At 43.6% G+C, this 22,474-nt stretch overlaps 1 protein-coding gene across 1 annotated transcript in view; it reads right to left on the bottom strand.

Moving 5' to 3' along the window:
* Positions 1-5,225, bottom strand: part of nkd1 (NKD inhibitor of WNT signaling pathway 1) — a 32,553-nt gene extending 27,328 nt beyond the window's left edge. The window contains exons 1-3 of the mRNA XM_061222681.1: positions 5,046-5,225; positions 4,887-4,919; positions 4,480-4,619 (exon numbers count right to left, since the gene is read on the bottom strand). Coding sequence (XP_061078665.1) covers positions 4,480-4,619; positions 4,887-4,919; positions 5,046-5,070 — 198 coding nt within the window. The 5' untranslated portion in view covers positions 5,071-5,225. The remainder of the gene's footprint in view (positions 1-4,479; positions 4,620-4,886; positions 4,920-5,045) is intronic.
* Between the last annotated feature and the right edge of the window lie 17,249 nt (positions 5,226-22,474).

Raw genomic sequence — 22,474 nt, 5'->3', positions numbered from 1 at the left:
GCTTTCGAGATCTGGCAGCAGAATTCTCAGGAGGCATGCAGCTAATTGCAAATTCTCTGGCGTCGGGTGTGTGCCATTCTCTTTAAAAACAAAGGTCTAATGAAAGAATGAGCACAGAGCGGGCTCCAGGTGACATCCCAGCGCGCACTGGGTCATGAAAGGGAGTGGAACCAGGTGCTCCCTGGGAGTAGGGGCCAGACAGTCCCGAATATCGAACAGGACAATTACGGGAGAGGGAGAGAGAAAGAGAGAACTCCGGGTTGGTTGGATCTGAAAAGCGCAAATGAACACAGAGAGAGGGAGGGAGAGAGAGACTACAGGGCTAGCGAAAACCTCCTTTGAGCTCTCTGTGGGGGGGGACACATGGTCCACACTCCTCTGGGCTAGCTGCAGGGGCAGGGCGACACACCGGCACCAGGCCAGAGACCTCCTAATGGTGCAAAAACATCCTTTGCTTGTTCAGGGAGGGGGGGGGGGGGGTGGCGTGCCAAAGGCTCAGAGGAACACGGTGTCCAGGATCTCCTTAAGAAACCATCCCAGGGCTACCCCCACTGACCTACCCTGCCCCCACCAACCTGCCCTGCCGGCTCATCTGTCTGAGGAGGTCAGGCAGGGAGCCTGACGTGCCAAATGGCTAAAACACGGCACTCCTGCAAACAACTGCAGATAAAGAGTTTGGCCACAAAAGAGAGGAAGCACACTCATCAATGAACTTTTAAAATGCACACTGCAATCTGGACTTTTCATTCCATGACAACAAAAAGCAACAAAATAAAGTTGCATAATGGAAACTCCACATCAGTACAGCCCTGCAGCGAGTTCTACATCCAGGTCCTAGGTCACAGGGGCAACATTTAAACAACTTTTCTCACAAGAAAAGTGATCATCTAGGCGTTGAATGTCGCTTGGCTCTTGGTTTTGGTTTTTCCTAGTCACACCTGCGCTGCTCCACACTTCATTAAGGTTGATTATAAACAAGCCTACGGACATCATCATTGGCTGAAAATGAACAAATTCCTCAGGAACAGATCAGAAAGCTGAAGCTGAAGCTGTCTTTTTTAGGAATATCAATTAAACCATTTGTTGAGAAGAACACCCAAGACTTGACTCCCACAATCACCACATGTCCATTCTTCAGGGCCCAAATTCAGCACAGAAGTTGTAAATAAAAACTCTGTCAAATGGCCGGTAAAATGCAAGTTTACTTTCCAAAAGGTTTGAGTCACATTCAGTGACTTTCTTTAAAATAACATAGGACCTCCAAACCAAAATGAGGCTTTTTCTGGTTTATTCTGACTGTGCAGGGTTCATTTAATCGACCTTTGTTTGAACAAAAACACAAGTTACATGGAGCCTCACTGACCAGAAACACAATACAGTTGAAATGTCTATTCTTCAAAATGCAAATAAAAACAGATACATTTAAATAAAATTATTTGAATGTTTTTTTCCTACAGTTACTACAGAAAGCCACTTATCAAATGATTTATAGAAGAACTTCTGAGAGAGCAAATTGACCATTGCCTTTTCAGCCAGGCTCATTTGTCACCATCTCTCACCACATCTCACGTCACACCTACACTACTGAAAACACACTAATATCCCTGACATTTCCATGGTGCGCTCACCAGACCCGAATGACAGACATTTCACTGAGAATGGCTCCGGCAGAGAGCGCACACCTCATGCAGAAGCCCCCTGGTACATAACGTTACAGACGGTTATCCTCCTGCCATTTAAAACGGGGGCCATTAATGCCAGGGCTTTATTGGTTGACATTTTAAGAGACTTTAGCTTTGTGCAGATCCTGCTTTCCGTTCACCTCTCACACGAGCCAACACAAAGCTATTCAGGAAAAGTTGATGATTTGGCCATCTCCCTTTGCAGGCAAAATGTCTGGAGAGAACACCGTGGTCGTGAGTAAGCCCCATCTGATTAAGGGCACACCTCATCAATCAGGCCTTATCAGCCATCAGCTGGGCTCCGCGGTCCACTACGTCTCCCATAATGCATCGGGAGCCTCTTTCCGCGGGCCCTCAGCCCAGACCTCTTTCCTGGGCCCTGCAACAGGTGGCATTAATAAGGGCGGCCTGTAGCGTAGTGGTAAAGGTACATGACTGGGAAACGCAAGGTTGGCGGTTCGATCCCCGGTTCAGCCATAAGATCCGCACAGCCACTGGGCCCTTGAGCAAGGCCCTTAACCCTGCATTGCTCCAGGGGAGGATTGTCTCCTGCTTAGTCTAATCAACTGTACGTCACTCGGGATAAGAGCGTCTGCCAAATGCCATTAATGTAATGTAATGAAATATAATGTAATAAAGAGGCATATTGCACTGGTCTGCAGCACACACAGACCCAGAGCACAACTTGTTGTGTCGTTTTTGTTCATAAGTACAGTTTGATGACTATAGCGTACTTAGTTTAACATATTGGCCTTTTGAAATGGCTCCAATCATCCTAGTTTGGCAGGATGCAATTACAAACGTCATTCATGCAAAAATAAAAAGATCTCTACTGAAAAGATTTGATCACTTTGCTGGTCATTTGCAATGTTATGCATTATAGAATAAATATTATTATATTTTTTGAGATAACATCTATAGACTATTTTCCACTTTCTTTGGGGAAAGAAACCAAACATCTTACTTTATTTTGAAGCAGCTGGACCAATACTACATACCAGCCCACAATATATTGTTTTTGAGAAAAGGTTGCCAACTTAAGGGGCTTAAAGCATTTCTAAACCAATTCCGTTATTTTCAAGAAAACATCATTCAATATGTTTACAAAGACACAAAACGCAAAACAGACACGGCATTGTCCCTATACTGCATTCTTTCAATGGCTTCCTGACCCCAGACTGGTTGAAAATAACGTGTTATGTTAAACGAGTGGTCTCTTGGACAACTGTTACCAACATAGTAAAGCAAATCATCTACCGAAGCAAAATGGGAATTTGAGCCAAAGCTCCTACTACTTAAGCCAGTACTGTAACAATTACAATCATGAAGGACACTGCAGAACTGTAACACTGTCTAAGAGAATTGCAACCGATTCTGTTACATAATGAAACAAATGACAAAAAGTCTTACAACAACGGTGAAATTCAAATTAGTAATTCTCGACATAATGGCTTTTTCATGATGTGTATAAACATTGCATATGTTCATTATTAATGCATTATAGCTTAACAAGTTCGTTTTTTTCATTCCAGGCTCGTTTCCAAGAAACCTCACACAACAAATAACGAGCCAACTTTAGCATCGTATTTTGATCAGCATTTCAAAGCCACAATTAGGACAAACCATAGTTGTATATATTCACTTTAACGCTGAAGTGATCCTGTCAGAAAACGTTCCGGTAAAACACTTCAATATATCAAGAACTCAATTACACCGTTTTGGTTGCTCCAAGTCGTTTCTGTGGCTCCACGATTCAGAACCTTTCTTGTTGAATTGTTTCTATTATGCTATTCTCGTCCATGAACATGTTTACTACTTAATTGTTCTCCACCACAGAACATATGACCTTGCCGAAATTATTCTTTACAACTAGCAGCTGCTACAATGTCAAAAACAGAATAAAGTTTGAGGTGTGTCCGACATGCTTCTTCTCCATTGAGTGAGAATGGCTAAGCTAAGCGTGCTCGGAAAAGGATCAAGTGAAATAGCTACTTCGGTTGCACAAGAACTTTGAGACCAGTTCCTTATCAGAAACGTTTGCATTAGCCATATTATTTTGTATTGCTATAAAGATGGTTTTCATAGGAGACCCATTTGTGAAGTTTTTTTTCTTTTCTTAAAATAAAACCTGAACCTAAGTGGAACGCAAAAGCACTATAGGACTGCACTGCAGTAGTGATCAGTAACTAGACTGAGAAATGAAGTTGACATGTAAGATTGTTCAAGTGCAATTAACAAAATCCCTGTCTCACAGATGATGCGACAACGGCTATAATTGAATCGCATACATATAAATTGCTATCCACGTCGAGAGGTGCTAAAAATTCCAAGTCCATCTAGTTCGTGGAAGACATTGGAAAACGCGTATTCAACACGCGGGATAACTTAAGCCTCGGATTTTCAAGAGCGTTTCTTGCAATTGCAGCACCAGTCTCAGTGTGTTATTTGAACATCGCAGTGACAATCTAAAAATCCTGTGTTGGTCAAATCGGTTTCATGTTTTTGTTGCTGTGGAAAATTGGATTTATGGTTAGTTACACTATCAGGCGGCTGCTTTCCGATCAGACCTGCCAGAAAACCGAAGCAGTCAGTGAGACCATTTGAAATGCATTCTAATGGAAACTTTGAAACCTATCGATAAGTTATTGTACCCCAAAAGTTAAGAAAACGAAACGAACCACTGCTTTAAACCGCTCCATCTAAACACCACCGTGCCTCGATAGTCTGTGTGAATAAAAGCTACAATTCACAACTCGAAAGCAAATTAAGACATAGGAGCCGCACATTTCTTACTTACCCGTGTTGATAGTCTGCAAGTAGTTTTCTGCTGGCAGTCCTGTTGCTCCAAGCGCGACCCGGTACAATAGTATCTCTGTTTAACGATCCAATCATCAATTCCTTTCCTGGCCAAACAGGCATTAACTACGAAGCTGTCGCCTGCAACCAAAGTAAAATAAACATTTTAAAGTTGATCAACATCAGATAAATCGTAGCTATATTGAATATGCCCGGTTAACACTGCCTTTTGTAGCCAAGGTACTTCGTATTTTCTTTTTTAAAAGTAGAAGTGGAGTAACAGTATTCACAAATTGCACACCCCAACTTCCAAAGCCATACATTAGCCTCCATATAGACTATATAATAGGCGAATGTACAATAGCTAGTGATATACATCTACATTAAAAAGCGTTCAATTCAGCTCACCTTCTGGGCTCTCCCTTGGTTTACACACAGCAGCTTTTCGTGATAATTGCGTAAAGGGAAACAAAAAGCACAAAGAAGCGTTACTCGAAAGTGTGTTAGCCAGCAGCACATCAGCAATACTGTTAGGCTGAAACAAAAGGAAGATTTGTGAAAACTTACCATGTTTCGAGTGAAGTTTACCCATTTCTCCGCATTGGATTGTGAGAGAAAACCATTTGATTTATGAATAATCCAGAAATCGGCAGTGTCCCTCTGCTTATAACCGTAGCCTATAGGTGAAGACAGCCTGTGCTAGCTTTCTACATCCAACGGCGACAGTCTGTAGGTTTTTGATCCAAAGCAAGCTTTTCCTCTCGTCTGTCTCTTCCAGCAGAGGAGGCGGTTACCAAAACCCGCAATTCAACCACCGTAAGGACATGATTGACACCTCGCCGAGATTAGACCACTTGCAGGCAGCCTCAGTGTTTTATTGGACCAAGGCGGCACATGAAAGAGAGCTGAGATTCTTTTGGAGCCTCCAAATATAAAGAGGGCAGCCCCTACACACCATTCCCAGCCATGCAGCTAGACACAGCCAGTGGAGCGCCGAGCGATGGAGACGCTAGATGTAGCGCGAAAATAATTTCTTATAGAAGCGTCGATGTAACCACATAAATGTAAATTAATGGTAAATTAATGGTATAATTGATATAATTACATTTGGTCACAGTCCTCATACCCTGCTGTATAAATAAGATAAACTGTAGTCGTAGGCAACTACTTTAATGTTAAATTGAGTTGACAAAACTGCCTCCATAAAATGGTCAGATACAGTATATTGCAAGTAGGTTTTATGTGAATTATGCCAATACAGTGAAATACACTTGACATATTTTTTCCGAGTCATTTTCAATTGCCAGTATTACATTAAAATGTTTATTTGTCAGAGCCCAAACATTCATATTCATCCCCAAGACTGTCTTCAGAAATCATTACAACTCTTGATGACAGAAGCACTTTTCATTTCTAATGTTTTAAAACTAGAATAGAACTATACTATACTAAAGTTGAGTGCCTGAATGTAACATTTCCAATTCCCTCTAATTCAACAAGGTCCCTAGTGCCTTTGCCACAGTAGTGTGCAGTGCTAAATTAGTGCAACAGTATACAGACACCTGCACTCCACAGCCTCAATCTACCACTCAGTACTGCTTCCCCTCCATTATTCATTGGGGTGTTGATATGAAATTGAACTACATAGAATTTCTGGTCTTTTTATTTATTCATTAGTTATTTATACTATGGGTTTTTTTCTATTTTGTCTTTTAAAATATTATTTGTCTTCTAAATTTTATCGATTTAATATTTTTATTTGATCTTAAGTAATGTGTTGTCTTTTGGCATTGTGTCTATTTTTATGGTATTTCTCTTTCACGATTGTAAAGCACTTTGTTAAATTCTGGATTGTTTATAAATTAAACGGTCTGAGGGCATGTCCAAACACCTGCAAAATACAAATACTAAAACAGAAAACCATTCACAATTATAAGGAGGACCATACTGCCTTGGGTGTAACTACACTAGGTATACTGAATTATAACAGGAAGTGCACTGTAGACATGCAAATACAAAGAAGATCCAGCAAGTCACTCAAAACAAAGAAATAAGCATTGAAGTTTGGAGGTGGAGGTTGATTCAATTTCAGTTGGGGTTTACAGCAGTTTCACTAAAGAAAGAGAGATAGAGTATAAAATAAAGAACAAAAGTCTCTTCATGACAAAGCCACCCGAGTGCTTTTCTGGTAAACAGTGGTTTCGACATCCTGAATCTATCGTCACATAGGCTTCCAGAGGAATCCGGCGGCCCTTTGAACCGAAATGAGCTTGTTGTTTTAGCCGTTGCTCTAAGTTGCTATGAAAGAGGGCCAGTCCCTATGACACACTTCCTGTCCTTTGAAGAGGTCAACCGAAAGATGGCTGCGCAGGTCGCTGTTCCCGGCACTGCCTTTGGTGTGCATAACAGAAGGTTCCTCTAAGTACAATTCCATCTGGAGACATTTTTGGCTACCTCCACTCTCTATCACTTCTTGGCATGCAATTTGCATGCAATGCAAAATCCTGCGTGCCATTTCAAAACAATTCACAATCAAACAGGCAAGTAAAACAAGGCAGAAATATATTGTTGTACCACTGTCTTTATTTGTGGGTACAATGGCAGATGAGCACTGAAGATAGAGATGATAAACTCATCATGTATTCGATATTGGCATTGGGAGAGTTTCCATATTTTAAAACAAATGAAAAGGTTGACTGAGGAGTAGCAGAATGCTCCTGAAGAGCGGGTTGAGGCCCTAGTGCTGGGTCACAACAGCTTCTCTTGTGGAATTCAAGATGGCTGACAATAAACCTTGTTGCAAATAGCATTCTTCCGAACCTAGTCTGAGAGTAAGTTAAGAATGAGGTGCTAAGAAGGTACATTTATTGTTTTGGGGACAATGCTTTTTGACCAGTGAAGCCAAACCAATATACAGTATTCTGACATAGGCTGACAAAAATCTGACATTGAACATTGTGTGTGTAAAAAAAAAGACATTACATTCTTTTTTTTAAACTCACACCTGCTTGAACAAAAGTTGGCACAGCTGTAAATGTCATTGTGCATGAAATCTACAAGAACAGTAGGCATTTTTTCCGAACAATTTGTAAATTTGGGTACACAATTGTTTTTTGGTATATACATTTCTGGGTAGGTCTGTGAACAACAGTCAGTGGCCGAAGCAACCTGATTTATAATATGCTCCAAGAGTAACCTAATCGTTATGAGACAGATTCAGAGGTGTTACCTGCATGCCTATTCAGTGAATTAACAGCAAGAGCACCTGCCTCGCTGACCAAGCCATGGGCATAAAATTCGTTCCGCAAAAAAAGAATCAACATCCCCCCCCTGGAAACTCACAATGGAGTCATTCAACTGGAGACAGCGGGCTGCCTCCAATAATCAGGGGGTTCGAATGGCTTGTCTGTGTTTATGGTTTTGGAACAATGTTAGGAGGGCTGCCTGGAGAGCCTGCTTAGGAGGAGGAGGGGGGGAAAGCCACGGAAGAAAGGAGAGCAGCTGGCACAAATGTGACTGTTGCCTTTTTTAAAGGCACAAAAGGGTGGATGTTGAGAGGGCCAGAAAACCATCGTCATTGAGAAACGGTATGGAATAGATCATTGTAATGGTAGAGCGTGTCACAGGGGAGGTCCTGTGGCAGCGAAGCCTGCTTTTTCATATGAAAATGCAGGATTCAATCTTCCAATACATGGCACACCCTACTCACATCAATGGATTTGTTCCACTTCTAATTAAGAGTATGTGAGTTGAAAAATGTGCCAGATTCTGAGAGTTAAAGCTTTTTTTATATAACTATATCTATCGCTTCTTCCAACTGATAGATATAATAATATCAACCAGTGCGGTGTTAAATATCCAGTACAATGATACTGGAATAAATAAACCTGCCGCAGTATTCAGGAAGTGACAGGAAAATGTCCTACTGGGGGCACTTCCGTCACTAATGATGCTCCCAGGCCTTTCTTCGCACAAAATGACTTCCAGCTAGGAATGCTGAACGTGCCGAAAGTCGGGAATTCCTCAGGAAAAAAGCACATGTTGCCTGGGCCCCTGTCACATGAGTACAATAAGCCCACTGGTGTGGGGTGTAGACTTTTCTGACCCGCTTTAACCTGAATAAATAGCATGACAATCTACAGACAGACTTTCATTTGAAGTCAAAATGTCAGCATTGTTGAGCCCCGAGCATTAAAAAAAAAAATAGTTTGACTAATGCTGTTTGGCTGTTTATTCAGTAATATTTGGTATTTCAGCATTCTCCACAATGCTCCAGAGGCATACTTATAATATATACTACATAAACACACATGGCGTTTCAAAGGAGTTAAACTAGCAAGGAAAGTAATTTATTAGACCTTCTTTGCGTAACCAAGTCTTTTTTATTTATGTTTGACAAAAATGGATACCTCATACGTTTCATATATATATGGTATGTGGGGGTTTGCTGTTGTAAAGTCACCCTCGCAAGGTTTTAGAAATAACTTTGAAACTTATTTTTGCCTTGTGAGAAGTCATGCTGATGATGAGCACAGAAATACTGTGGTAAAATGAAGCCACTACCTCGTTTTCAACATTTCCACAAGGAGAACATCAAAAGAGCCTGCAACACAAAATGTTTATGCAAGCTCTAATATATGCAATACCTCAGAAATTAAAAGTTCCATCTTCCCGGTGGTACTTTCTTTCAAAGCGTCGTCTTAATTAGCAGCTGATACTGTACTTTATTTTATTGGCTTGTCGTATAAAGAGGGGAAACACTAGCGTCTCACTTTAAAATTCCTTTTTATCCGACATAAGCTTCTTGTAATAGAGCCTACAGCTTACCACTCTTGTTTGCCGAATTCACCGACTGTAATGAATGAATTTGATGTAAATTAAGTGCCGTATTATGCAATATGCTACAGACAGAACGAAAGCATAGATATTGTGTCAAAATATTTTGTCTTAACACCAAATGTGTTCTGCAATTCAGCTCTGCAATCAATAATTTCAGCTACTATACCTTTCTTCGCAGTCTGTAACCAGCAATGACTGCTTTTTGAAGCGCTTTGGATATTGCCTCCAACAGAAAGCACTCACAATTAGTGTATTCAGCCGAAAACAGTGGGGATCCCCCTTTGATGTGAGGATCAAATGAAGGAGCTGTGTGTTTTTGTCCAAAATGACAGCCTTGCCAGGTTTACTAATGGGTAGCTAATAGAAAGAGAGGTTTATGATGCTCATTAATTACTCAGCCTGTCATGCGTTGGAAGGAGAGAAAAAGAGAGATATGAAGAAAGAACAGGAGTGGGACACAAAAGACGAAGGGCAAGGAGAGAGGGAGTAAGAGAAAGAAAGGGGATGGGTGGAGGGGCAGAGTGGCGAGCGAGGAAAGGAAATTGCATTAACATTTCAGGATAAGTGAAATATAGTACGTATGCGACTGAAGTGTGAGAAAGATTGGTGAGGTGAAAGGTTAACGGTTTGATTAGAGGGGGTTAAACCTGGTGGAAGCATTTGTACACAGTTCCTTGTAAATGGGTCAAATTTGGGTTTTCACACTTTCATATTGCTTACATTGTTGTGACGGTGTTAGTTGCTCAGTTGCTTCTGTTGAAAGTCTGAAACACCTTTTTTTCCCCCTATTGTTCATAGATTGGTCCCATTTACTGTAAGTGTGTGAAATTCAAAGTGCCCACTACAACTAATCATTAGTAACAGTGTCCATGGGTGAGACAGAGTCAACAATGACAATAGGGTTGGCATTAGTTTGTGGCTGATGACAGTATTCAGGATACTGTGGGCTTTGAGGGAAATCACCAAAGCCCAGCTCTTTCCTGTGTGATGACATTGTGTGTCACGTGTTTGTATTGCTCTTGAAATCAACGCTGTCTCACAAGAATAAATTATTATTTGCTCTGATGAGAGCAGCTGTTTAAAGGAGTATTTGACTGGGTACACCGAGCCGAGGAGAAATGAAGCGAAAGGAAGAAGACAAAACAGAAAGAGGGAGGAGAGAAAATAATCCTTTCCTCAGATAAAAGAAGCCACCAAGACAAGAGCTTCAAAGGGATGGAGTGGATCTCACAGGAGCGAGCTGTAAACCTTCAGCACAGCAGAGGAGACGCAGGACCTGATTCCCGCTCTACGGCCTGCCCCAGCTGGGGTTCTGTATCCACTGCCCCTCTCACTACCAGCCCAGGTCTCTCTCTCTCATCCCCACTCCCCACGCGCAGGACCTGATCCCCGCTCTACGGGCCTGCCCCAGCTGGGGCTCTGTACCCACTGCCCCTCTCACTACCTGCCCAGGTCTCTCTCTCTCATCCCCACGCAGCGCTCACCCCACGCAGCGTCTCCCCACCTCACACACTGAAGAACTACTTTATATAATACACGGCACAATGTGACAAGAAAGACAAAAGCACAGAATGTACAGAGCCCAGAGCCTCTGCTGAAAGCCACACTCATCATACTCCTTATGTTTGTCCCGGTGCAGTACTTTGCAGAGGCACTACACAAGGGAAAATGACTACTGAACATCATTATTACAACCCCCTTCACAAAAACGTTTGGCAGGTCAGTGTCACATGTAGAATTGGGGTTGGGGGATGGGGGCATTTTGGTGTCTGAAAATGGATATGGCTGTAGAAAAGATCTGCTGACCAAACCTGACCAGGGCTGCAGGGCCGGCCAGTGACACGTGGGGTCCACTGGAGGGGGGCGTGGTGGCGTTTGGGTTGGGGGTGAGACTGCTTGAGGGAGTCAGAGCAAGGGAATGGGCAAGGCCAGTTTATTTAGTTAAGCTCAGTGTCTCCCACACATAGAGGCCAGGGTGTCCGTGGAATCCATTATCCGGGCCGGGAGCAGGCCGCTGTGTTTTGAATAGCTTCGCCAGCGCTGCGAAACGGCGCTCTGCCGCACAGCTCAGCCGTAAGGACGTGCTCAGATTGCGCCGTGCGTTATATCATCTTCAAGGTACTCGGTGCGAGGCGCACCGCTGCAGCCCACACAGAAAAACGACGGGTGTCTAATACCCAAATATTTAGCGGACCCTTCTCCGGCGCAGCGGCCCGTTAGAATAACAGCGCCGGGGCTTTGTGGGGCGGGCCGGCCGGCTCTGGTTGCGCAGAAACTTCCTCTGCGGATCGCCGAGCCGAGCGCGTGACATTTCACCTACAAACGCTGGGGACGGCGAGGAAACGGGGCCTTCCTCCACACGGAGCACGAGGGGGCAGAGAGAAGGAAAGGGCAAGAACAGAGACGGGAGAGAGAGGATGGAGAGGGGAGGTCAGCGGCACTAATCCACACCACAGCTTGAGCTATCCAGACACAGCAGCTGGAGACTGGAAATGCGCTGGATAGATTGGGCCGTTGGGCCGTTGAGCAAGGCCCTTAACTCTGCATTGCTCCAGGGGAGGATTGCCTCCTGCTTAGTCTAATCAACTGTAAGTTGCTTTGGATAAAAGTGTCAGCCAAATTACATGTAATGTAAAATACAATAATTTATATAATATATGCTACACCCGTTTTTGACATAGCTTACAGATTAAGGTGTACAGATACAAGAGCAGGTAGAAAATACATTTATTTAACTATAAATCAGGTACTGTATCTCTAAATATGAGGATTTAGTAAAACCATGGAAAGTTTTTTTACTTATGACATATTTTTGGTTAATTTGGTTAACCGTTTTCCTTTTTATTTGTATTTGCATTACCTTCATTGAAAAAGTCACTTTGAACTGCGGCAAGAGAAAGTGAATTCACAAGGGAAGCTGAATGCACACAGAAAGCATATTTTGACTAATGGAGTCATGTATTTGTTTCCCACAACAGTAAGACATTTTGCAGTGGGTGTTCAGCTGTACCACAAAATTCTGTCTGTGGTTACTGAGCTTAAATGTAACAAAAAAAAACCCATCTCTGTAGAGTGAGTTTTTTTAGACCAGAGACATATTTTATGGGTCATATTTTCCCCCATGAAATCTTAAAACAAGAGCATGTAGTCATAAATGAAAATGATCAAAGCAAGAACAGAATTAATTCATTTTACTACGTTTCTGACCATGATCAAACACGAGATACAGTGCTTCAAATTGTTAAGTTCCTCCCTTCCATAATATAGTACCACAATTCATGAGACTGTTCTGAGACTAGATCTAAAAGAGCAACTATATATCTGTAAGAAGCCATTTGTATAGTGAAACTGGAGTCTGAAAATGCAGTGGGCTAACAACGGAAACTGCTCCAATGGTTCCCCATGCACATCATAGTGTCAGCTATTCTACTTTTATACTGTTCTGCTCTTTTATATCAGGCCAAATTATGATGTGGTGCCAGACAGGGTGGTTTGAGTATCTCAGAAACTGCTGATCTCCTGTGGTTTTCACGCACAGCAGTCTCTAGAATTTGCAGAGAATGGTGCAAAAAACAAAAAACATCCAGTGAGCCGCCGTTCTGCAGGCAAAAATGTGCTGTTACTGGGAGAGGTCAGAGGAGAAGGGCCAGACTGGTTGAAGATCACAGGAAGGTGACAGTAACACAAATAACCATGCATTACAATAGTGGAACCTCTAAGTGGATAGGTTACAGCAGCAGAAGAAGTCTAATAAATACCTAATAAAGTTCTCACTGAGTGTGGATGCAATGGACAAAGTGGGCTCCAAGATAGTATACAGGTGACAGTGATATGATTTCAACACTGGGATATTGAGTGTACAATCTGAGCTTGCGTAGTGCACTTGTACAGATACAGGGGCAAATGCATGTTGCGTATGTCCACCCTAAATTCCAGGATGCAATCATTACACTGGAGGACTACTTTTCAAAATATTCTGTTGGTCAAACAGAGTCACTCTTGGTCTTGATGCGGGAATACTGAAACCCTGGTCAATGAAACAGCCAGTTGTGCACCACCCTGCTGCTGCTGTCAGGCAAAATAAATAAAAATCATGGAGATATAACATTATGCTGTATGTATGGATGACCTTGTTATGACGGAGATATTAATATTTAAACAGCCAATGGATTTGGTTTAGTTTTGCGGAGATAGCAGTAGAGATTACAGAATGTAACCACAGGCTGGTTTTCCGCTTAAATTCAAGGTGTAATTCTTCTATTCATTCCCATTAGCGCCCTCTTCTAGCATGTTCTATATAACCCCCCACTCACGGCCACCTTCATGTCTACATACAATGGCCTAAAATGCAATGGGGCTGGCTTTATAATCCACACCAAACAGCTGTCACTTTAGGATTTTTGGTCTAAGCACATAGGCCAAAGAACACCACCAGGTTAATGCAACCGCAGACAGGTCCAAGCCTAGACCCTAGTCCTGCTCTTGTTCTTTGACATCAAAGACTACAAGGTAATGGGATTTACACCGATCACAACAAATGAGCTGAACTTCAACTCAGTTGGGTATACTTAGTCAGGATTACAGAGACCAGAGCCAAGCTTTCTAACAGACAAATCACGTAAGGTCGCCATGCAGAGGAAACGGCTTTGAGTAGCTAAGCAGGCTTTTAGGCTATTTATTATGCTCACACTTCACCTTTGCCTATGTCCATGTTGTTTACTATGTCCCTGAGGGATTTCAAATGCTAGGTAAGTAGTCAGGCCCTTCAAAACCTGCATTTGTATGTTTATCTTTCACATAATGTCAGCTTTATGGTTGCGACTATGCGAACAGAATCATAATTTTATTTTTTTCTAAAATAAAACCTTAACAATTAATATTCATAAACATCAACGTTTGTCATAACCCTGCCTTCATCTTTATACATAATACACGTTTATCAATCCAACTCAAAGATAGAATGAGCAATCTTACTCAATATAACTACATATAAATGAAATAAGTCTGCTATGTTCATACATTATAAATAAGGCTTTTTAGCCATTGGGTGAAGTGACCAATGAAGAAGGGTCAATATGTCACATGATGCCCCAAAAGCCAATTTAGTTCCACCCACTCCATAGAGCTGGGTTGTGGGGCATCCAGCAGAATCAACTGGCCTTCACAATGGGGCAATTCATCTTCCTAATGAACCAGGGCACGGAGAGGGGGGCTAGGTGGTTGTCCTGCCTCAGCAGAAAAAGTCGCATTGGGTCCTTTTGTTGGGGCCTGGGGGTTGGCGGTTGGGGGTTGGGTGTTGTGGGCGTCCTGAGAGGCCAGTGATGTCACCTCACTAAGAGGCAGGCTTTTTGTTGCCCACCGCTGCCTGGGAAAATGTTTCGGAGCAGGGTGGCGGAGTTCAGTTGATTAGAATTAAACAATTCCACATGAAGTGCTGCCCCAGGCGACTGGTGAGCTCATCAGCACAGGCAGAATGAAGGGAGCCTGAGAGGGTGCAGGGAGGGAGGGAGAGAGGGAGGGAGGGAGGGAGAGAGGAAGAATGGAGGGAGTGCGGACCATGTTGGTGAAAGAGGAATTGTCTGCATAACTTTGTGAAGGTTTTGCAGTTGCGTTGGCTTCATAAACTGCCGTGCGTCTGCTTCAAAGCTGCATAATCACGCTACATCATTTTAAAGGCATCCCGCCACATCATTTAACAGGTAAAAAAATGACAGCCCTCCATCACCAACACCAGTTATTGCCCCATACACCACTGAACGATTTTCTAACAGAAAGCAATGAGGAGAATGCATCAGAAGGTGTAGTTAGTCGGTGTCACAGTTTAAGCTCTTCTTAGACTTTATAGATTTCGTCAGCATATTTCATTGACAACACACACAATGCGTTCTATTGTGCGCGATTGCGTGCGTGCGTGTGTGTGTACGTGCGTGCGCGTTTCACGAGCGCAAAAGCACGGGAGTCCACAGAGAAGCGGAGAGGAATGTGGGGCCCAACTTTAAAAGCCTCCAACTGTTTCTGTTTACAACAGCTCTGCTGGCGAGGCGTTCTGCGAGTGGCGGCGGGGGGGGGGGGGGGGGGGGGGGGCGGGCGTAAGAGCGGGAGGAGGCTCTCCCCACCTGCGTGTCTGCGGCCATCTGCTGAGCGTATACATTTCCACACAACCTGGGGCACGGACGGCACGCGGAGCGGGTCGAGTGCAGGGGGGGGGCGGGGGGGGGGCGGGGCACGGGGGAGCGAGGAGCAGGCCTCTGGGGCCGCTGGACACGCAGGGCCGTCGACGGCAATGTCTTCAGTTTCTCCGCGCGGCTAACGACACGTTAAACCGCGGTAAATTTATGTTCAACTCCAACCCTGACCTCGGTTTGAGCCAGCGAGCAACAAGCCGCAACTAGACGGCTAAGCAATTCCGCAAACATATGGCAGTTTTACAGTGCTCACGTAGCCCCCCCCCCCCACAAGCAGGGGAAAAAAACATACATTCATTGTCCGTTAATTTCACGGCTGTGGAAAATCAGAGCTGAAAAAAAAAAGGTTTTCTAGGACAATTTTGCTTGAGTTGCTTTCATGTTGCTATGCATCCTAAAAGGAGTGTTTTTTAGAGTTGGTTCGGCAGATGTGGGGCCAACTCACTCCTTCTACAAGGGCATTAGTAGGGCACTCAACAGTGTCCCAAATGACAATTTCTGATGCCAAAAAGCAGAGCCAATAATACTGTAAAATACTGTGAAAAGAGAACTCAAGGCATCCTCACCCCCAGGCTTGATCACAGCTTTTGGTTCATGTTAAAAATATGAATGTCACATGGGACACATCACTGAAATACAGATTTGTTATGGCTTCCAGGCCACACTATCCATATGGCATAAACATGTTGTAGGATCCCAATCCCACAACAAAACATAGCACAAACCCTATGGGCTATCGCCTATGTGCATCTGTCAAGGAATCATTGATAATTTACCAGCAGGCACTATATGAAGGTGTATTCTGGGGCTTGCAAAAAAAAAAGCTCTTGTAAACAGGCTGCTATCTGAAACAAATGACGACAAATAAATATGTTCCAGAATTACATCACATTAAGCCAGACACACACACACACACACACACACACACACACACATAAACGCGCACACTCCTTGCACTCCTTTCAAATTTCTTTCATAGAGAATACTTCCCTGCAGGTTATCTCAGACTGTTTTATACTATGGACAAAATATACATACAAGCAATTGTACGTAAAGTATGTCAGCAAAAACAAACAACACATAGGCCTATAATGAACGAAAGAGAACGAGAGATAAAACAATAAGGGTTAGGCTACATTTGCATATTTTGGTGAATCCCAGTTATTTTGAACAATAAGGGGCACTGCACTTGCTTAGGGACACGTTCTTGAGTCTGACTACTGTTTATGTAATGAGCCATACACTTCTCTGCCAAAGCAAGGGCATTTACAAGGGAAGGGTGGTTTGGAGATAATCCTGAAGCTGTAACAAAGTTTATGGCCAGCTGCGAGTGGTCACTGCTTGGAGAGTTATTTGTGGTCTGTGAGCGAACATGCTCGCATACCGCTTTTGTGAGCCAAGGATTAACAGATGACAGCCAAACGGCCACAACACCAGAGCTACTCCTACACCGTTCAAGCTGTATTTCAGAGGAAACCCCTTAAGAATATTACATATTTCGGTCCATTCTGTAATCTTCAAAAATGTAGTATTTTATGATGCCCATAAAACTTTGAGGGAAACCCAGTCTACCTAAGTCAGGCTACCTAACCTGGCACATCTGGGCTCATATCTCAGATCTCTATCTCTCAGGAAACAGAATGCCGAAAAGGCCACATACTTACGCTACAATGACTTAGTGAGACTGCAGGCTCTTTGTGGTATGCATGTGGGTTTCTCACCGTCTCAGTTTTACATTCCATTCACATTTGCAGGTTGTTAAAGCCATAGGAACACACTGCATCTCACACAATCTACCAGTTGAGTAATATTGTTACACAGACTGGCGCTGCACAGACCTGGGTAACCAGGAGAAATTATGTGTACTTCCCAACAAGGAAATACATTAAGCAGGTGCTTTAATTAATCTAAAGCTGACGAATAAAACCATTCCTAATGGCAGAAGAAACATTATTCTCCATAATCCTAGTCATATAGACTTACTACATTATCTACAGTTATCTTAGACTGAATTAATATTATTACCGGCTAATAGCAAGATAGGGAATTTACTACAGCACATGTCCTGAATACTTTTCCAGATTATTCCATTGCTTCCTATTCTGGAGTGATTACTGTTGTTAACCATGCACATCTGTCTTGACAAGTAGACTTATTTTAGGGTGTTAAAGGTTGTGCTGTGGTGCACTTTATCTACGAGGGACGAAGCTCAATGTCCATGCTGCTCAGGAGAGCGGGCCTTGACCCCTGCATGTTAGTGGAGCTTAATCCATGATTAAGAGCGCACTCTGGGCTCCGCGCAGATTTCACTCTATCTGTAATCTGAGGAATGCTTTTAAAGCACAGCTGACTGCCAAGGAAAAATGGGTCGCATCTAGCCATGAAGTCTGCAGAACAAGACCGTGCCAATAAAATAATTTGGCAGATAAAGACAAGCAGAGAAAAAAAAAGTATTTCCAGAAACTTCCTTTTTTTATTTCTTTTTCCTGGTGAGCTTTTTATGGCATATACATGGTTTGCTGGCATTCAAACACCATTGTTTAACATTGCAAAAGAGTGGGATTGTTAATGTTTTTCTTTCTGCTTGTGTAGTCAAAGAGTGAGATAACCAGTGATGCTATACATAATTGTGCGGCTCTTCTTTATAAAATTACTTAACATTTAACTGTAATATACACTAACGTGTAGGTTGTCCATGGTTGTGCTGGCTGCATTGCATAACCAAAATTATCTAAGTATGGAGCACCCAATACTGAGTAATGCAAAAGATAAGAAATCATTTCCGATAATTCACCCAAAGGTCCATAACTGACTTAGGTCTGAGAAATGTGCCGTCAGAAAGCTGCATTAAAAAGCTGGAAGTGGGTATTTGTTTTCCAGAGGTCTCAGGTTGGTCTTTCTGCGGCGTATTCAGTCTCTCCCATTAAAGATTGTGTGCTTGTAATTGAGAGCAGATGCTAAGCCTTCGTTTGCCGTGGCCTAGTCCTGCATGCCTCCCCAGTGATGTCAGCGCTAGCTGGGGCCGTCCTCTCCACCGGGCAGCTATAGGATGAAGACGGAAAGTCTGCAGAGCTGCGGCCCGCGATGTCTGGCAGGCTGAGGTGGGCCTATAGACCTGTGGGGTCTTCATAAACACAACAAGGAGAAAAGTAGAACAGGACACTCAGAAGTGCGAGACTGAGGTGGGCCTATAGACCTGTGGGGTCTTCATAAACACAACAAGGAGAAAAGTAGAACAGGACACTCAGAAGTGCGAGACTGAGGTGGGCCTATAGACCTGTGGGGTCTTCATAAACACAACAAGGAGGAAAGTAGAACAGGACACTCAGATGTGCTAGACTGAGGTGGGCCTACAGACCTGTGGGTTCTTCATAAACACAACAAGGAGAAAAGTAGAACAGGACACTCAGACATGTGAGACTGAGGTGGGCCTATAGACCTGTGGGTTCTTCATAAACGCAACAAGGAGAAAAGTAGAACAGGACACTCAGACATGTGAGACTGAGGTGGGCCTATAGACCTGTGGGTTCTTCATAAACGCAACAAGGAGAAAAGTAGAACAGGACACTCAGACATGTGAGACTGAGGTGGGCCTATAGACCTGTGGGTTCTTCATAAACACAACAAGGAGAAAAGCAGAACAGGACACTCAGATGTGTGAGACTGAGGTGGGCCTACATATCTGTGGGTTCTTCATAAACACAAACAAGGGAAAAGTAGGACAGGACACTCATAGGTGAGAAGGCTTTGTTCTTGAGTGCCAAAGAGCTGCAGAAATATCTGCTCCCACTTTACATTTGTGACAAGAGCATATTTATCCACCCTTCATAGACTGGTGTGGCTTCAGAGGAGAGACACACAATCATTCCTCTGACATGAGATTTCAGGCATAGTGTTACTGCCACTGAATCTTGCATCCAGTGTCGTTTCGTTATATAAGGTTTATAATATTTCACATTGCATAAAAATCAAGAAGAAAACCGCAAGCCTATTTTCACATGAAAATAGCACCGATCCTTATTTTCACCAAAGTAAAGAATGACGATTTCCATAGGCTCCACTAAGCATGGCACGGTAATTACAGCACTTTGTTTTCAGTCAGGTTGTATGATTTAAAATGTAAATGTCCCTCATTAAGCGCTTTGCCTCAACCCGGCTCATAACAACCGCCGCTCACCCGGAGCGGTCTTGACCCATTTCACCGAGCGCAGGACACACGCATGAAAGGGCTGGAACTCGGTGCCAAAGTAAACATCAATTATAGCTGTCATCCAGCACCAATAACAGCTGCAGCTTTAAACACCCCAAGCAGCAGGCTTCAAACACAGGCCGTCTTTAAAAGACTGCTTCACGGATATCAAGGACCGGGCTGAAATTAGGCCAGGCTGGGCTTAAACAAAATCATTTTTCAGGACAAGGCCAAGAAATGTTTAAATATTCCTCAATCGAAATTGAATAATGGAGGCTTTGTTGAAAACACACTTCTCCCGGGCCTTTAGGAGAGACAAAATTAGGCAAGAAACAGCACCTGATCTTAGGGCAAGTGTTTTGTGTGTGTGGATATTTTTTCCACTTGCACTCTCACACAGCAAAGGTGCCAACCCATTCCTTGCAGCACTTGTTTAAAATAACAACAGTCAACAGAAATAGAAGCAGCAAAACTGGCCCACAAAGGAGAAGGAAATAAAATATGTATGTTTTCCGTCAGGTTTTTATACACCCCACAAACAAAACAAGGAGAGGTAGGCCTAGGTAGGTGGAAAAACAGTCAATAATGTTTTCAGTTGATATAATCCATTATGGCGTTTCTCCACCCTCTTATTTACCTTTACATCATATATATTGACTAACTGCCATGGTGTGTTACTGCGCCAGAGAAAAAGGTTACGAGGAACAAAAAAAGAATTTGTGAGAATTTGAGCTGTTATTCTACACTGTGTTAGCGGGGGGAGGGGGGGGGGCTACCACACACCCACAGAGCTTTCACTGCCCTGATCAGACAACGGCCCGGGCCACTGGCACCACACAGAGACAATTAATGGCTCCCACGGGGTCAGAGGTCAGACAGGAGTGCATTCTGGGAGAGGCTATCAGGAGTGGCTTCGTGGGGAGCACTGACGCCCTCCTGTGAGCGGTTGAAAGGCCAACAGAGGGCAGCAGACAAGACCCGGGGCAGCTTACGACTGCTCACATAATGAGCTCTTTATTCTTCTAGTTCCTTCTACATAGCCCAGCCGGGGCCAAATAACTGTAGATACAAGACCCACTCGAATTTCCCTGCCGGGTTACCAAGCCTCTTTCATATCAGCAATTCTGGGGGAAATGTGGAAGTAGCAGTGAACTTTCAACGGCAGTAATGAGTAACTACGCTTGGCAAACTAAGTTTGTGGAGGTGCAACCTGTGGAATTAATATTTCAAGAGCACTACCCAGTCACCATTGTCCACAAGGGCAATTATCTTGTTTCCCTCTAAAGTGCCTCAGTGGATGGGCTTTGTAGAGGGCTACGGAAAGGCTTGTACTGCAAAGCGCTTGGAAACACAAAAACACATATCCATCCACAGAATCAATGGTGCCAGAGCACCATCCCTTCAAAAGGATGGGGAGACTGAGCAGGTGTGAGGCGGGACCCAGGACCTGCCCCTCTGGGGGAAACACAAGATTCTACGAGAGGGGTTTTAGTCCCCTACATGCCCTGAATTGATGGTGAAGACCAGTCCAGACAGAAGCTTCTGGAACCTTACACAATTAAGAAGACCAAAGACAAGTCTGTTTCTGTTTTGGCTTTATTTAATATGTAAATGAAAGCAGCCTATAGCCTGTGATTTTTTTTTCAAATATGCAAAGGTAAAGCTTTTTTTTTTTTTTTTTTTTGCCTTACCAGGCACTAGGGAAAACTTCAACCAAATTACCAAATTTACATCAAGCCAGTGGAGCAGAAGAAGGCTCCTCAAAACTGCTTTGATCTGGCATCTTCACAAGGGATCTGTTCTGCAAAATGTTAATCTGCACTCCATATTGCAGATTAGTTCCCTCCTTCAAAAATATGGCTGCTCTCAGACGGTCAAGGTAATTCTGACCCACTTAGGACGCTTTGATCCGAAACCCCTTTTCACAGATTCCCTGTACTAGTTCAAACCCACTTTGTCATCTCGGACCACAGCTCTGAATCTAAGCTAAGCTACTCCACGCTGCCAAGGTTGCTGACAGCCAGCTGAGTTGAAAGCACTTCTTTAATTCTGATGATCAGTGCGGCTGACTAGCTGCTAATGGGTTGCACGCTCACATTTTTCTACTCTCTCCCCCATCTGCTGCAGGACACGCAAGTTCTTTATTTGCCTTCAAAACAAATTATGAAGTTTGCAAATTATCTTGTTTGTTCCTGTACTCTTTGAGGTTTCTGCTTAGACAGGATGACAGGCTTTCAAAGCGATCTGGGGTTTTTTTTTTTTTCAGACTGCATTCTGTCTTCTCCTGCGAAAGTTCCTCGCTTTGTTTTTGAGCGCCGGTGGCAGAGACTCCGGTTCGGCAGCGGCGAATAAGAGGAGGCTGTCAGCGGGGGGGGGTCTAACTAATGATGTGCCCCCTGTCCCGGCCACGGTTACCCCAGAACACCCTGACTGAAGCCACCGAATGCATTGCGCTCCGCCCTGTCCATATCCACCAGGAAGGACGCAGGAAAGCAACTCTTCTCATTACATGTTATCCAAAGCGACTTACCAGTTGATTAGACTAAGCAGGAGACAATCGTCCCCTGGAGCAATGCAGGGTTAAGGGCCTTGCTCAACTGTGCGGATCTTATTGTGGCAACAGCGGGGATCCCAGTCATGTACCTTTACCGCTACGCTACAGGCCGCCCCATACCTGCAAACCGCTCACATTCACACTGCTCACAGCTATCTTCTACAGTTTGTCGCAACTACAGTGAGCATCATTACAGACAACGGTATTGTATATCACCTGCATAGAGGTG

This window comes from Conger conger, chromosome 15 (assembly GCF_963514075.1).
Source record: "Conger conger chromosome 15, fConCon1.1, whole genome shotgun sequence".
In the NCBI taxonomy this organism is placed as follows: Eukaryota; Metazoa; Chordata; class Actinopteri; order Anguilliformes; family Congridae; genus Conger; species Conger conger.
Note: the sequence above shows the minus strand (reverse complement) of the source record. Positions and strands in the feature narration are given on the sequence as shown.